A 16,730-nucleotide genomic window follows, 5' to 3' on the forward strand; every position below is an offset into this window, starting at 1 on the left:
AATGAGATACCTTCTACTTAATTGACTGGTTACCAGTACCCAGCTCTGTATGTGGTTTTATGGAATTATCAGTAAAGTGAGCCCAGTAGGACACAATAAAGAGTGCACAGTTTAGTCCTGTCATTCATCTCATGCTTCGATTTTTGTCAGGACACTGAAGTAAATGATGAGGCATCCTGTCCGTGTTCGGTTCTCCCTGGGCAACACCATCAGAGTGATACCCATCATCGTTGTCATTCCTCTGCATTCTTGTGCCTTGCTGATGTTCTGGCTGGTGCTGCTTACTTGAATATATTCCTGCTTGAAGTAAGACCCAAGAAGAATAAATCTAGAGAATCCCGAATCCTGAAATTTTCCTGAGATAGTTGTTGCCTACAATTGACACTTCAATGTGTCATGGTTTGCACATGATGTTCACATTAAATATAATTTGCATATAGTTGACTTGAAAATCCAGTACCTCCTTTGATGGCATGTAGTGTTCAGAAGTGGTTGCTTTCCATGCCAGGAAGGCATGCTACACGTACTAGCAACCTGAGTCTTTTTAGAAATTCATATTGTTAAAAGATACTTCGATATACAACATAACTTGGTTGGACGGTGTTTTACGATATGAAGATCATATCTTAGCATATATTAGCATCAAATATAAAATAGTTTATTAAAAAATTATGAAATTAAAAAAGTACATTTTTTAAAAAATCTGTAGTCTTCTGTGCCTGTTAACTGTGTTGGTTGCTGTCCATTTTTGTCCTAATTTTGATTAATGAAATGCAACGAAGTTTCTCTAATATATTATTGGAGTGTCCTTTCCTTTCATAGTTGGTAATTGCAGTTATATTTTTCTCATTTATGTTTTCGAGAGAAGAAAGAAACGCTTACTACTGTCAGATATGATCAACTTCTGCATGAAAGTTTTGTTTCATCTCCATTATAAAAAAATGATTTCTGCAGCTTATATCTCTATTAATAAGAGCTAATGTAATGTAATTTTTCCAATAAAAAAAAAAAAAAAAAAAAAAAAAAAAGAGCAAGCTTTCCAAACCTGGATTTGAATTCTTATTTATGGAAGAGGGATGTATACCTAAAATACGTTTAGTTTCTAAAGAGCAGACAATCTGGAAATTCTGCAATAATTTGATAATTTAGAAAGCTCCAGTGTTAAAGAGTACAAAATTCTTAGACTTTAGAAAAGTAGGAAAATGCATAACTCAAATGAATACGTTGTTTTTAATGCTTTCCTAGACTCTTTCTTGCCAACTTCCATACAAACTGACCTTATTATCCCACTTTTAGAAACATCTTAGTAAGGAAAGTTGAAATGACTAGATGTTAAATATGCTTTCAGACTTTTAAAATCTGTATAATCTGCTTTCCTGATTTAGTTTCTTGTGACTTCATTATGCAGTTACTTTTACTTTTGCTAATAACAGTATAGTTACTTAGCAGATTATTTCTTCATTCACTGAGTCATTGTTATAGATGCACACTCAGAATTATTAGAATTATTTCCTTGGGCTTGTTGTTACAGGTATACATTTTGAAGGTATTTTGGTCACCTTAATTATACATTTCCAGATTATATATTTCAAAGTTTAATTTTAATTTAAAATTTACAAGTTTGCTCCACATTAGAAAGTTTCTTGTGCTTTTATTTTTAACTCCTAAAGTTGTCCCTTAGAATATATGAGGGACTTTACTGATGATAATGTATCTCCAAGTCTCAGATGGCTTCTGGGAAGGTTAACACCCCCATATAGTTTAACCACAGTAGATTGCAAGATCTGTGGACAATTGTGCCAGAAGCTTTCAGATAACTTGCACTGTATGAGGACTTACGGAATGCCTTCATAGTTTACATGCCTGAATCCCACTTCATTTGGGGTAGGTTTTAGATACGTGAAATATCTACAGGGCTTTTGGCACCTAAGCTGCCAGTAGGGTCAGTGGGGTTATAGTCAATGTAGTCAATGGAGTCTGAAGAAGAAGTTTACTGCCTTGTCACTTGAGTCATTTGGAAGACTGCACTGACCAAACTTTGCCTAAAATGTAAGCATTTCTTGCCCTTTGAGAATCCCAAGGAAATCTGAGACATCTGCATGAAGCTGGCAAGTATGATGTGCAGGAATGATCTTCAAGAGCACTGCTCACTGCTATGAAGGGCAAGCAGGATGTATTTTTGGGCACTAGATGCCTGTATGTGAATTGACTTCACTCTGTCCGTTAAATATAATGGGAATTCAGTGCCTGAGTTCTCACACGGAGGCGCATGGTGTCATAATTTCAAAGTGACTCCCACATCCATATGTGCCCAAATCCTGGTTGTTGTTTTTTTAAATTAAAATTCATTCTCTGGGTGAATTCTCCTGCAGCCTGATCAAGATTCATTGGGAGCTTTGCAACTGGGCTCACCCTTTGCCAAAACGTGGTACAGAAGAAGGAGAAAGCTATTTGTATTCTGTTTTGGGTAGTTTCTATTATCTTGTCTCCAACACTGACAACTTGACTAGGTGCATCCCAGGAATGATTAGGTGGTGCTCTTGGCTTTGACATGTACAAATAAATAAAGTCTTCCTAAAGTATTTATTTCTTTCTCTTTCAGTTATTGTAATGGATGTATGTTAGATCCAGACTGTGGTCTCTGCTACAAATTGAATAAATCAAGTGTTGTCGAGTCCTCATGCATCCCTGTTGATAAAGGTTCTACAATGAAAGCAGCTTGGGGCAGGTATGTCACTTTTCAAGAATTTCTGGTCTTATGCTCTACTGACTGTGTATTTTGCACTATTGAGAACACTTTTAAACACAAAATGTTTACTCTTAGGATATTCTGGATGAAATCCTTAACTATATAAAGGAATGGGTAATTACATTCTATCAAATATTCTAAATAAAAGCCTTGACCCTGGTGTGTGCAGCCAGCTCTGCCCCTTAGAAAGTATGACAAAAGTGTACTAGCAATTAGTTAAATTAACTTTTCCTTAAGGCTTCCATTCATTTGAAGTGGTACGTTCCCTAGATATACATTTAAAGCCCTCTGAGTTAATTTTCTTTTTAAATGCTTTAATTGAGCCACACTTATTGGCCTATTAATGTTGGCCTATTAAGGAAAACTAGTTACTCCGATGAAAAATCAAAAATAATAAAAATCTGAAAAGTTCAAGTTGCCAAAAGCATGTTTTGCAGCCACGGATTTCTGTGATGTGCTTAAAGTGAGCATCATGGTGTACGTTGCACTTGGGGTGTAAAAATGTGTGAATTCACAGAAAAAGTTCCAATATAACTGCAAAATATATCACACCTCTTTTTCTTAGGCAGCACAGATTCCCTGTGAAGTCACAGCAGTTTTCAGGTTTTCTAAAATAGTGACTGTTCTTAAGAAATGACTTTGTGGGATGTATTGAAGTCCCATAAGGGCTTTATCAATACTTTAAAATTGATAAGGGCTAAGATATTTTTAAGCATAGTTCAATGCCACAAGAGAATCGTATAATTATTGCTGATAAATGTGTAATTACTGCTGATAAAACCTTCTTGCCATACCTTATCTATACCACCTGCACATCATAAGCATACTTGGGAAATATGCAAAAGTTTGTGGTAGTTTGGGCTTTTTTTTATTATTATTTGTGTTTCTCTGAAGTTAAGTCCAAGTATCTTAGTGTTAGTGAGTCAAATTGGACAGAGTTTGGAAGGTATGAAGATATCAACTAATTGTGAAATCGTTAATTTAAAATTACTCCAAAACTGCTCTCCTTTTGATTTCAATACTGTTAGTGTGCTATGCCTCATGGCTCATTCTATATGCAGAAGAGGGTAGCTTGTGTCTTTTGTAATCTTATTTTCAAAGTACTGTGATCATTTTGTGGCAATTCCTGTGTGTTAATAAGTAACTGTGAAGACTACAGAAGCTCATCCCTCTTGTATATTCTGTGACTGCCTTCAGCTGTACATGATACAACATACCTTGCATATTACCTAATATCCTGATGTGCTCAGCAGCACTTGGGCTCTCACATCTGTCAGGTAACAAATGTCTTCATCAACATTCATTTCATACATGCTGTAGTTTTGAGTATCACGTCTGTACTTAGCAAAATCATAAAAGTGTGCACTACGATATAAATGCAAGCATAAACTTGTTACGGATAGCTGATAGATAGTCAAACTTTATTTATTAAGCAGTCTTATATAACGTAGTAAATGCAGACATCAGTAATCCTTTTATATTCATTATTCAGTCTCACAACTCCTTGTTGTATAGCCTACTGGAGCAAATTAGATAGGAAAGAAATACTTCAATTTCAAACTGCAGATTTAAATATTTACATCTGGTACAATAATTCCATAGTATAAGGACCTTGTTCAAAATCTTTCAAGCAAAAACTCTACACATTTAAATTTGTTATATTGGTAGTCATTACAATGAAATTCCTGCCTTGAGAAATAAATTCAATGAAATAACTGCATTTCTTTCTCTGAAGAGTATGTGTTCATCCCCATTTCTAGTGTTTAATTCATTAATTTCTAATCTTGTCTCCACCTGGTCTGCGCAATCAGGAAGTTTTCTAGCAAGCTGGTCCTTCAAGCTGTGAAATGCCAGGTGGTACCTTCTGTTCCTCACCCTGTGGGACAGGCATGCATTTCCCCTCCTTCTCCTCACAAATACATGTACTTCTACATAACAGTCCACAGATCTTGACTTCCAGGGGTTCACATCACACACTCCTCACCTCTGGTTCCTCAAATGCTGAGTCTGCTTCACAGCAAAATTGGTCCCACAAAGAGGATTTCTTCTCCAACCGAGAGGACTGCAGCCGTGAAAACCATGTAGTTACATTTTCATTTGTTCAGAGCAGCAGGGATCTGTGTCTTTCAGCCAGCATAGGGAGAACAAGTGCCTAAGGCAAACCAACTGCACTGGTGAAGAAGTTACGACTGTGCTGATGCTAGATATTGCAATCCCTACGTTTCACAGAGTTATGTTGTCACGAGCTAGATTTACAGCAGTGGGTATTTAAAAATACATGGCATTTTTATGATCAGAAACTAGTTTAGTGGTTTAGAAGATGATTTTCTGACTTATGAACATCTGCTACCCATGCAGTACCACATGCAGCCTCTTTGTAACTCCTGTGTATTTTGCTGGTTTAATGCCATCCAGGACTGGCTGAATGTGTTTTAATGTCTTAAAACCTCCAGAATTAATTCTGGCCAATTTCTTTGGCCAGAAATTTTGCTGAGGGGAGGAGGAAGACCTGGTCTATTTGTCTGGTGTCTGTTGGACCTCAGTTTGCCTGGGTGTTAGCAGAAGCAGCAGCTCTGGCCACCTTCCATGCTGTAGGAGGTTCAGAGAAATGGCTTCTGCTGCACTCGTGTTAACAGTGCCATGCAGTGCGTTTCTCTCCTGCTGTGCTTGTGTCTTCTTTATTCTTTTCATGCTGGAAAGATGGGAACTTTAGCCATGGACATGCGTATGGTCACATCATATGATGTACATGCAGCCACGTAACTCTGCAGCCATCGTAACCCCAACCACACTGACATGCATCCAGGGGTTTGTCTGTTCCTGGTGTGCAACCCACCAGCAAGGTGAGGGGTGCTCAGAGGCACCAGGAAAGATCTTGTATTTTTCACAGCACTCTACAGCCTCACAAGCTGACAGAGAAAGCCCTTCTGTTTGTATGTTTATAGCTTTGCACTGCTCCGCTCTTCCCAGTTGGTCCCAAGGTACTTTGATAACGCTGACATAACAGGCAATGTTTTGACTGTTATCTTAAAATACAGTAATGCTTTTTTATTTGCAAGAAGTTTCCCCAGTGCCAGCCTTGTGTACCACCTCTATTTTTTTGTTGCTGTTGTTGTTAATCATATTTATTCAGTTACAGTATGTTCTAAATTGAGAAGTTATGGGGAGGGGAGGGAAGAGGAAGGAAGGGAAAAGGAGGGGAAAGAGCAGAGATTTCAGCCTCCTGTGGCTGCCAACAAGGCTGTTTATGTTGCTGCGGGTTGTCATAGGAACCAAGGGAGACAATTAGACCATCCAAATGTTTTTCAAGAAGAATATAGCATTTTGGTTCTTTTGAATATAGAGAGCTCCGTGGCCAGCAGTGCCCCAGGGGAGGAAGGATGCTGTGGATATAGTGTAAGAATAAATCAGACCAAGTCCAAGCCTGGCCTTGAAGCAGCATGGGTAGTGCACAACTGGTGCACTTGCGAGATCATACACTTAAGGCAAAGAGAAGAGACTTTGTTGTTGTTATTTAATCAGTTACATAAGCCTGACTCTCATACTGGGATAGCACACAGAGGAGCATCTTGTCTGCCTCACCGGCACAGTCAGTGCTTCGCAGCCCGTGGCATCACTGAATCAGTTAACAAACAACGGCTGACGTGCAAACCTGGCTGCCTCCAGCTCTGCCCAGGGACATATAAAGGATGATTTCAAGACTGTAAGCGAGAATATTCTTAAATTATTCAGTTTGTAATAAAAGGAGAAGAGCTGCATCTTCTGTCACGGTGTGATTTGAGGGTTCTGTGTTGGGACTTTGTTTTCTGAGGTCTGCAAAAGTTTTGTGTTTGGCAGTTCTGGACCGCTGGCAGTTCCTGTGCTCTTCATGAACATCATATTATAAAATCGCCACAGAGCTGATAGAAAAGCATTATCTTGGTGTTACAGATGGGGATGCGATGGGAAAATTGCGATACATAGCTCGGGTGGCACGGCAGAGGTCATAAGCAGAGTCAGCTCTTAGTCAGTGCTGAATGTGGAGGAGATTGCATTAAATTCTGCACTTTCACAGCATAAACCAGGATCTAGTTCTTCCCCACAACTTCAATTACTCCCCCAGTACTCTCAGAAACCTTGAAACTTCTCTCTGTGTGTAATTGCAATAACCCTAGAGGCCAGCCAAGAGTGCTCTGGAAGAAACTTTAAATTGCATTAATATTCTTACAGCTGAATGAATGACCGTGGAAGGAAAGGAGCTACTAACAGTGCCTTGACATGACATTAACCTTGACATGAGGATATTGTCAGGACCACAGTAGACCCGCCACTGTGAGCTAAAAGGCTCTCATGAGTGACTCTGAGCAATCTCCCTCTGGGGAGAAAGATGTTGACTTTATACAGTAAACAATGATGAAGAAATAATAGCATCATCTGCAGATCAGAGGCGAGCCTAGAAGCCATCCTGTCCACAAAATTAGCTGGCAGGTCTCCACAGTCCCCTGAGGAGGATGACTGGGAGCAGAAATCTATAAAGGGAGAAGAGCTGAGTGATTTGCTTTCTTCTGCCATTTTTATTAACTTCATTAGAGGAACATCTTCCTGCCACGGGAGTTTAATGGTTGATGGAGAATCCAGCTTTTTTTGTAAATATAAAATTCTCCTTGCCGAGGACACTGGGTATGAAGGTGAAAGGAAGCAGAGCTCTGCCTTCGGGAAGCTCTCGCTTTCTGGTATCCACTGCTCTCTTAAGCTCTTCCCTTTGATGTGAAATGAGTGGTGTGTTTAGAGATGTCATGTTGTTCTGGGCCTGGTGCTCACATACATCATTTTTTGCATAGCTGTGCCTCAGAAACCTGTTCTGGGGAAAACTGGGTTTAAACTGCATGGGCAATGCAAGGGAGCTGATGTGGCAGAGAAATCCTTCAGGAGAGTCTCCACCGCAGGAATGTGCTTCATGGCCTCAGCATTCAAGCCTGGACGCTGACTAGATTCCAGTGGTTTACAAGAAAAAAGAGGAGTTCATTAGCTGGGTTCTCAGGCAACAGCCTGGTTTATGTCCACTGGGGGACGTGCCAGAGTCTGTCACAGCCTTGTAAATATTCTAGAGGGTTTTAAATCCATACTGTGCTGCCTGTTGTCTAATCCATAGCAGATGAGAGTGACAAAAGTTATAAGAATGCTTTTTTCTTTGGAGCAATGTTAGATTTTTTATTCTGGAAATACCAGGTTCCTTTTGCTGCTTGTAAGTGAAGAGACATAAATACTTTCCTTATACTTGTGTTGCTAGTCTCTATCTTTTGCAGATGCTTTTGCAGTGAGACAAGTCCATTAGTAAAAGTTTCTGTGACTTCTTTACTAATACCAAAAATATGTGTGTGTCTTCACGCAGTTAAAAACTGAGACCCTATTTTCAGGACTTGGTTGGGCGGGGAGGTACAAACCTCCCCTGTTCCCACGGGCAGGCTGGCACCAGAGAGCGCTCCAAGGATGAAGAACTCCTCTGTCCACGTGTAGACATTGCTTGTTCTGTGATGCAGGAGGGACTGGTGGAAGATTTTATTACTGAAGTGATTATTTGGAATCTTTCTAAAAGGGCTTGTATGGAAAAGTTACCAAATGCACCAAGAATTAGAAGAGAAACTAGTATTTCTCTTACAAAGTCTTCAGAACGATAAAGATTATGCATTGGATTGTGGTTCTCACATTTGTAAAGTAGAAATGTGATAGAGGGAGTAAATTGCTTCAGGGAACTGGCAAGATCTACAGAATATTTACATCTGTGTGTGCATCAGCATTGCTCAGAAGAACTGTCGTTATAACCAGTAGTCTTAGTAAAATTTCTGTCTGGACCATGCTAAATATTTACTAAATTGAAATATTCATCACTGCGCTGGGAACCAGAACACAGAATCCCCCCACCCCCTCCAGGTATCATTTAAGAAAGAGAAACAAAATAGTTGCAGTTTCAAATAGAATTAAATTCTGATTACATTCACCATTTGCCAGTACGGATGGAAGCGTGGAACAGCAGGGCTTCGGCACACAGTGCTCTTTGTCCTCCTTGATTAGGAGGACATCCTTCAGGGTAATAATATCTAATGTAAGCTAGTGAGGTGTGTGGAAACAGAAATGCAAGAAAGGTCTGAAGCTGATTACAGTCTTTGTTGGCAGAAAATCTAAGAGCAAGGTCTTTTCTGAGAGGGGGGCATTGGCGTAATCACCGTGGTTATGTGGCATGGAGAGGGGTGATTCTTGAGAGCTAGGGAGGCAGAGGAGGAACTTCAGAAATCTTGTGTGCTTATTTTAATGCTAATGGCTTAGGGCAAATAGGAAGAACAGGATAAGGTGATGCAGAATATTGTGTCCTCAGCCGCAGATGAAGCCTGTGCTCTCGGTGACGCAGGAGCAGGTAGCAAAATGGATGCAATTTTAGTGTTCTGATCCTCTCAGCCACTCTTCCCCCTCAAATCTTTAAGGCACTGTGTTTTTAAGGTCTTTTAAAAGAAAATTATTACATGGTGGGCCTGATAACTTTGATCAGATCTTTTTAAGCATTTAAAAATATGGTGAAATATAAATATCTACTTAAATAATTTAAATGAAGTTGGAATATTGTTGTAACCCTAGCAGAAGAGACAATCTCTTGATGATTCTTTTTAATGTTGGGGGGGAGCATTTTTCATAATTTCACTTTATGAAATTATATGATTTTTGACTGCATCTAATGCCTGAACAATTAAGGTCCTTTGTATATTGCATCTGTATCTTAGGTCTGAAATAATAAGCAGAGCAACATGATAATCTAAACTGAAACTGTTTATGTTCCTTTAGGGTAACTACTTGGGAATTACTATTAATAGCTCTAACTCATTACATCTACTCAACCAATGGCAAATTCTGGTGCAGGGAAGGAAGGACAAAATCCACGCCTTGCCAGTCCTGTTGAGAAGTTCTGATTCTGGAGGCATTTAGTTTATTTGTTGAAGACAACATTCATTTGTTGGAGACATCCAGCACAAAATAAGATTTTAAAGCAGGTCTGCTTAGTTTGAAATGTCATTTGGACATTTGTTCTCTACCTGCTCGTAGATATTGCAGGTTGCTGGTGAACCCTGCTTCCAGATCTGAGTCTACATTACTATTTAAGAGGCATTTTGAAAGGAAAACAAGGAAGAGACAGATCCTGGTAGCTGTTTGGGTTAGTTGCTGTAGCTACTACTCAAATGGCATACCACTGAGGCTACTGGAATGGAAAAGCAAAAGTGGCCCTTGTGCTAAACCATTTCCAAATGCTGCTTTATGTCAGTAAAAAATGTGTTATGGCTATTTAAATGGAAAATACGTTTGAGTCACTGCTCTTCATTGCTTGAAAGTGGTCTAAGGAAGAAAATGCTGCAGTGTCTAAAATCTGAATTTACATCCTGTTGAAGTAGAAAGCATTCTGGTTATTCCAGCCATTCTCTGGTTGGCTGAGATGGGACTAGAAGGAAAATAATCTTGTTTCCCATTTAAAAAGCTTTCAATTGACAAAGGAGATAGATAGGAAAGGGAAGAAAAAGCATGCCAACATCCAGGAGAGAATTGCCAGTCTCATGTCAAGGTGTTTAGACTATATGGACAATTCCTGCAGCTGCTTTCTCACTCTCACAAAATGTGCATTGGAGGAAAGGATCTTTTCTCGCCTGTAGGAGCCTGCTGCTAATGAGCTTCTTCAGCTGCTCGTCTTTGCAGGGGCAGATGGAAAGGCCTTGCCTCACCCTGCTGCGTCTCCTGGGAGCACAGCAGGGAGCTGCCTGTGGGAGAGGGCTGGGAAGTTCCCCTTCTGCCTTGGAGCCAGAGCAAAAAGGACTGCTTCACATGTTGAAGCACATGGATTTTTATTATTATATTTTTTTCTGAGAGAGGAATACTGCTAGTAGAGGTTTTTCTTGTGCATTCACTAATGACTCTGAAATTCAGATTTAAATAAAAATATGCAGTGAAAATTGTCTCAACAGATTTTTTAGGTTATTACACTCTGAATTGAATTTAATAAATATAATTTTCCTTTCCTTTCCTTTCCTTTCCTTTCCTTTCCTTTCCTTTCCTTTCCTTTCCTTTCCTTTCCTTTCCTTTCCTTTCCTTTCCTTTCCTTTCCTTTCCTTTCCTTTCCTTTTTTTCTCTCTTTTTTTTATTTCTTTTGAGGAAAAAGACTGTTTTAAAGGCAGATTTCTTGGGGATTTTTATTGATAAAGAACATTCATCAGGGTCAAAAACAGTTCTCACAGGAGCTTTAACAGCATGCATTGTCCTTATTTTACCCACCTTTATTCCATAGTAAGTAATTATTCAGTAATCACATCATCTGATGTAGTAAAACTATGATCTCTTCCCTCCTTTTCATAAGATGAAAGCTTATTCAGAGGATTTTTTTTCTTTTTGGGGGGAAATAAATTAACACATTTCCACGTTAGGACTGTTGAATAATTCAGTATGTTTGATGAGTTTAATTCATATAAATTATTGTATGTGCTGTCTCCCTGTGTGGTTCACTTCCTTGAGAAGGTAACATCAATCCTTCAGTGGCACAAGAGGAGCCAGAGTTATTGATTCATTTGATTTAAAGTTGTGTCCTTATTTTAACCCACCGTATCTGTTAGTACAGCTAGGAAATGGGCAGTCTGCTAGAGAGCAGGTCCAGGTCGTGCTGCTGAGCAGTGGCACTGTGGGGCACTTCCAATTGTAGGTTATACAGACTGTTTTTTCCCCTTGGCTTTCCACCTCTGTCACGTTAGCTTTGCAGAGATGATGATCATAGAACCATGGAATCACTCAGGCTGGAAAAGACCTCTAAGATCATCAAGTCCAACCTTTAACCCAGCTGATGAGAGAGAAGTTTGGGGTTCTGCATGATTATTTACTTCTTAAGACCTGGGATTCGGGTGATGTATATGCCCATTTACCACATTTTCTTGGTAAAATAACCGCTGTTTAAAAGCACTTATTTATGTAAAGTTCATTTTATCTGTCAGAGGCCAAGGAAAATAGGAATTATTTAGATTTCTGCTAAGTTATTCTACTTTCAGATACCATAATTTGAATTTAATGTAATAATGAAAGCCTCGGTGTGCAACGTTTATGAACATCATAAGCTAGGGATTGTGCAACCTTTTATCGTTTCTGTATATTGTAAAATTCCTTGCATTTGCCATAGGTACTGTACCTGCATGCACAAATCAAAGCAAAGTGACACTGTATGTTAAATGGCTGCTCTCACAAATCGGGTGTAAAATAATTGCCTTGTTATAAGTGGCCTTCGGGTATTTTTTAAAAAATCTCCTTGGGGCTCCATTTTCAGTTACAAAATTAATGATTTCCAGAGCATTTACCAGGACTGACAGCTGGGGAATCATTCTTCATATAGCTCCGTTGGTTAATTTAATTGAGACCCTCCCCTGTACCCCCTGTGTGGAAGGGATGTGCTGCCTGCTTTTACCTTATGAAGCTGCATTTTCTCTGAGTTTTTTAAGGGCAAAGACATTGCCACCTACTGGCATCAGGGAAAAGCTAGTTTTAAAAAATGCTCTTCCACGATTTATTTAAGAAAAGTGAACACAAGGTCTTCGATTCTTAGTCTAGATGGATTTTGATTGTACTGGCAGAAAGACTGCTGCTGGCAATAGTTAAAATGCAAGAGTTGCCTCTGAATTATGGCTACAGAAATTGAACGTAACAGTTCAGTACTTCAGCCGCAGGTTGGACAAAACAGCATTACCAGAACTATTAATATGTAATTTTTCCACATATATGTCAATAACTAGAAATAAAATAAAGTGCTAAAAAAGGCATACTAATACAAATAATGCTGATCCATGCTTTAAGCTTTTTGTCCTTACTGTTCTTCAGCCCAGGTTCGACAAAAAAAACAGATTCAGGAAATTATTTTTGCCCTTCTACTTTCCTTTTGACTTCAGTGGAAATTTCAGAAGGATAAAAAATTCATGTGCCTCGTCTGTAACTTGTTATAATTTTGTCAGTATTTCCCACCTGTGGGTTTGGGTTAGGGTTTTTTTATTTATTTGTCTGCAAAGTCTCACCACTCACCACTAACTTGATATACCAAATTTCAACACAAAAGCATATTTTTCACAACTCTTTTGCACATCTAAAATTTTGGGGTAACTAGAAGCAATATATTTTTTTCTGTCTCTTTATTGCTTTATGGAATGTTTGAAAGCATTCAGAAAGATAAGATTATAACACTGAAATAGAACCTATTTCATTTGGAGGTGAACCTCCAGTCAATATTTCTGTCACGTCACCTTCAGACTGAGTTACAACAACATCCCGGCTTTCTTTGTCTTTGGTATTTTTTGACCATGGGCTCAGAATTACTTTCGGCAACTCTAACTGAAGAGATGCCTTTCAGGTGTTGAGGACATTCATTTGAACAATACTGCTGGTATTGCTGACACACTGAACAGCACAAGCATGAACAAAGGCTACTTGTAAGTGCAAGGAAGATGAAGAAGCGTGGGTAGGATTTGTCTTACTCAGCTTCAGATGTCTGAAATTTTGACCTTGATCTCTCTTGTAGCACCTTGACTGATGGAGTAAAAGATGCTGGTCCATATTGTTCCTTCTTTGCAGCTGGCCTTTGCCTGTGTTTTATAGAATAGACTTTGTTCCATCATGCTACCAATTCTTGCACACTATTCTGTTAATATTTTAAAGAAAAAGTTTTAAGATAATATCACAGATTAGTCATTGCTTTTGATATTTTTATTAATATTTAAGCATAGCCCTTTTGCAGAGATTAAAAATCCTTCCCCTTTCCCTCTGCTCCTCTAAAATCAGAGCTGGGCCCTGTGCTTAGCCCATGCCAGCATGACTTGCTGAGGCAATCCGACTTCATACGAAGTAGCAAAGAGGGGTCTGCTGGCTGGCATCGGGGGAACCGGCACTCCTGCAGGTATTTGCTAATTATTAAGTAAATTAAATGTAAAATTGGATGGAAGAAAACAACAACACACAAATGAGATTAAATGTTGTGCAGGGATGTGTGATAGTAAACTTGCATGAAGTTCTAAAATGCTGCATTTTACATCCTAATCCTCAGATCAATTTCCTTCAGTAATTAAGTATTAATGCTGCAAGGTGATACAATTGAAAAGGCTTTTACATATGCAAGCAGAAACCAGAAATTCCTGAGCTCTGTGACCCTGTTTCTGATAGTAATTCCATACAGAGTCCTGTGCATGCTCCCTCAGCTCCCAAAAACCTGCAAAACCAGTGACGACTCCAAATTTTCACAAGAAAAAAAACATGTGGCAGAAGCAGCAGAAACGCCCCAGGGTAGAGACAGACGGCACCGAGTTTGCACAGAAGCGAAATATCTAATGTACTATTCTCTCACAGACACTGAAATACATACAGGTCCTGCTTTTCTGAGCACCATTTTCCTGAAGGAGCTGGAACAGAATAAATCCTGCCTGTCTGCGAGCACCAGTAGGTGCCAAACAATAAGTGGGACAGGCTGCCAAAGGAGGGTGCCCAAATCTGCTTGTTTTCTGGTATAAACCACAGCACGGTGCAGGTTTGCACCCGGACCCCCTCTGGGGTGTCAGACAGCCATCTTCCAACTCAAAATTATCGCTCCCACATCATTAATAAGCAGCTAATTTCTAAGAAGTAAGGGAAGCCAGTAAAGGCTGGATGAATGCACATGTGAGCACTTCATGCTGGAGCACTTATTCCAAAAGTGAGCTGTTTCTGTATAGCCCCAGGAACACTGGACAAGTGAAGCATCTTCAGGGGTCACAAGTCCGTGAGTCTTTCCCAACCCTGACTGTGGCCAGGACTGAATAAGTAGTTCACTTGGTCTCCAGACCTCTTCCACAACACCTTTTTGCTGTTGCGGTGCACAGAAAGCTTTGTGCTCCTGTTGTTAATACTAAAAATTGTGAATGGTTGTCCCCTTGTACATGACACTGGTGAGACTGCACCCTGAGTGCTGCATTCAGCTTTGGGTCCCGTCCCCTTGCTACAGGGAGGATGTCGAGTCGCTTGAGTGTGTGCAGATACGAGCATCAAAGCTGGTGAAGGGACTAGAAAATAAGATGTATGAGGAGTGACTGAGGGAACTGGAGTTGTTTATTCTGGAGAAGAGAAGGCTGAGGGGAGACCTCATTGCTCTCTACAGCTACCTGAGAGGAGGTTGCAGCAAGGAGGGTGTCTGTCTCCTTCCTCAGACGACAAGGGATAGGACATGAAGCAGCCATCACAGGTTGTACCAGGAGAGGTTTAGATTGGACATTAAGGAAAATTTCTTCATGGAGATGGTGGTAAAGCATTGGAATGGGCTGCCCAGGGAAGTGGTGGAGCCACCATCCCTGGAGATCTTTGTCAGATGTGTGGGCATGGCACTAGGGGACATTGTTTAGTGATGGGACTTGATAGGTCAGGTTGGTGGTTGGACTTGGTGATCTTGAAGGTCTTTTCCAAACTAAACAGTGCTATGATTCCCAGGTGCTATTTCTCATGGCTGTGCCCATGAGAAGAGACATTTCTTTTCAGTCCTGTATCTGACTGCTCTGAGCAGGACCAGAAGAGCCAGGAGGGCTGGTGGCAGTCATCCAGGTGGCAGCAGCACTGCTGCTCAGGTCCCACCAGCTGCTTCATGTGCAAGTCATGATGTGAGCCCCAACCCCATCTCACACATCACTTCTCTCGCGTCCCATCACCATCCAGCCCTGCACAACAGTACATGGTGCTTAAGATGCTCTACCAGAGGGGCTTGCCTCATCATACAGTGTTTTTCACTCCATCTGGTAGAGTACAATATTTTTGTTACTGATCATGACAAAAGGCTTCAAAATATTAGCCTGTATTGCTTCCATTTATTTACCCAAACTGAGCATTTCACTTTTTCTAAACATTATTTTCTTTTTGTACCCCGGTGAAGTTCTTCAAAATTTGATGGGATTTGAATGAAAGGATTAGTGAAAACGACAACTTTTAGTACATTGAAATTCTTCGGTATAAGACGGAGGACCATACTAAAGATTTTTCTCTTACTGGATCTTGCTCTTTGTGGAGATCAGCTTAGGCTATTTTAAATGTAGCACTGGAATCTGGGAGACTTCATAACTTGCGTACGGTACTGTGCTGGATGGAGCACATTTCTCTAGGAAGTGGTTGAAGTTCTCATGCACATCATTAGTTTGGAAGCTGCAAGAAACAGTATAATCTGTCTTAATGGAGCGGTAGTGATGAAAGATTTGGGTTAGTTGAGTTGTTCAATCAAAAATTCTTGGAGACAGGTAAAATTCTCATGTACCAGCAGGCACAATCTTCTGCAGGTGCAGAAACTTTAGTAGGGTGATATGCCTGTCAATAAATGGGACAAATTCAATGTTTACATGCATATATTTCAGTAAGGACTGCCAGTCAGGTTGGTGTTGTGAGAACAGGGGTTGTTCTATAAATGAAAAAGCAGGAAAAATTACTGAAGGCCTTGGTCTTTAAAGCAAACAGAAGTAAATGACTGTAAATCATTAGAGTACATGCATGAGAGAGGAAAAAGGACAAAAATCTCATATCGTCTACTCTCTCAGCCATTTTAGCTTTCAAATATACAGATTGTTCTTTAAAGTTGCAAAAATATGTTATTTAGTCTTCTTATGAAAATATTTAGCATATGTGGGCTTTGCTTCTCCTATAATGTCACCTTCCTGCAACTTGGACCTTGTGTGACATCCAGTGTCAGTGAAGCTTTGTTCGGTATTTTGGAGAAATATTTTCTGCAGCTAAATATCAATGTATCAAGCTAATAAATGAGTCATACATCTGGGAAAAAGCTCTTCAGTATTTTTTTTTTTTAAGAAGCAAAAACATCTCTATGTGACCACAAAGGAAAAAGTATCTTTAAATAATTTACCAAGTTTTATGAAGAATTTATCCAGAAACAATTACCCTCTTTATAAGGTTATACTCTTGTTCATTGATTGTATCCACTGGC

General features: G+C 39.7%; 1 protein-coding gene across 2 annotated transcripts in view; it reads left to right on the top strand.

The window, feature by feature from the left end:
• SLC2A13 (solute carrier family 2 member 13) overlaps window positions 1–16,730 on the top strand; it is a 159,088-nt gene that overhangs the window by 126,589 nt on the left and 15,769 nt on the right. For both annotated transcript variants that reach the window (XM_035322975.1, XM_035322965.1), the window contains exon 7: window positions 2,603–2,728. In XM_035322975.1, the coding sequence (XP_035178866.1) occupies window positions 2,603–2,728 (126 nt within the window). The remainder of the gene's footprint in view (window positions 1–2,602; window positions 2,729–16,730) is intronic.

The sequence above is a fragment of the Oxyura jamaicensis genome, chromosome 1 (assembly GCF_011077185.1).
Source record: "Oxyura jamaicensis isolate SHBP4307 breed ruddy duck chromosome 1, BPBGC_Ojam_1.0, whole genome shotgun sequence".
Lineage (NCBI taxonomy): Eukaryota > Metazoa > Chordata > Aves > Anseriformes > Anatidae > Oxyura > Oxyura jamaicensis.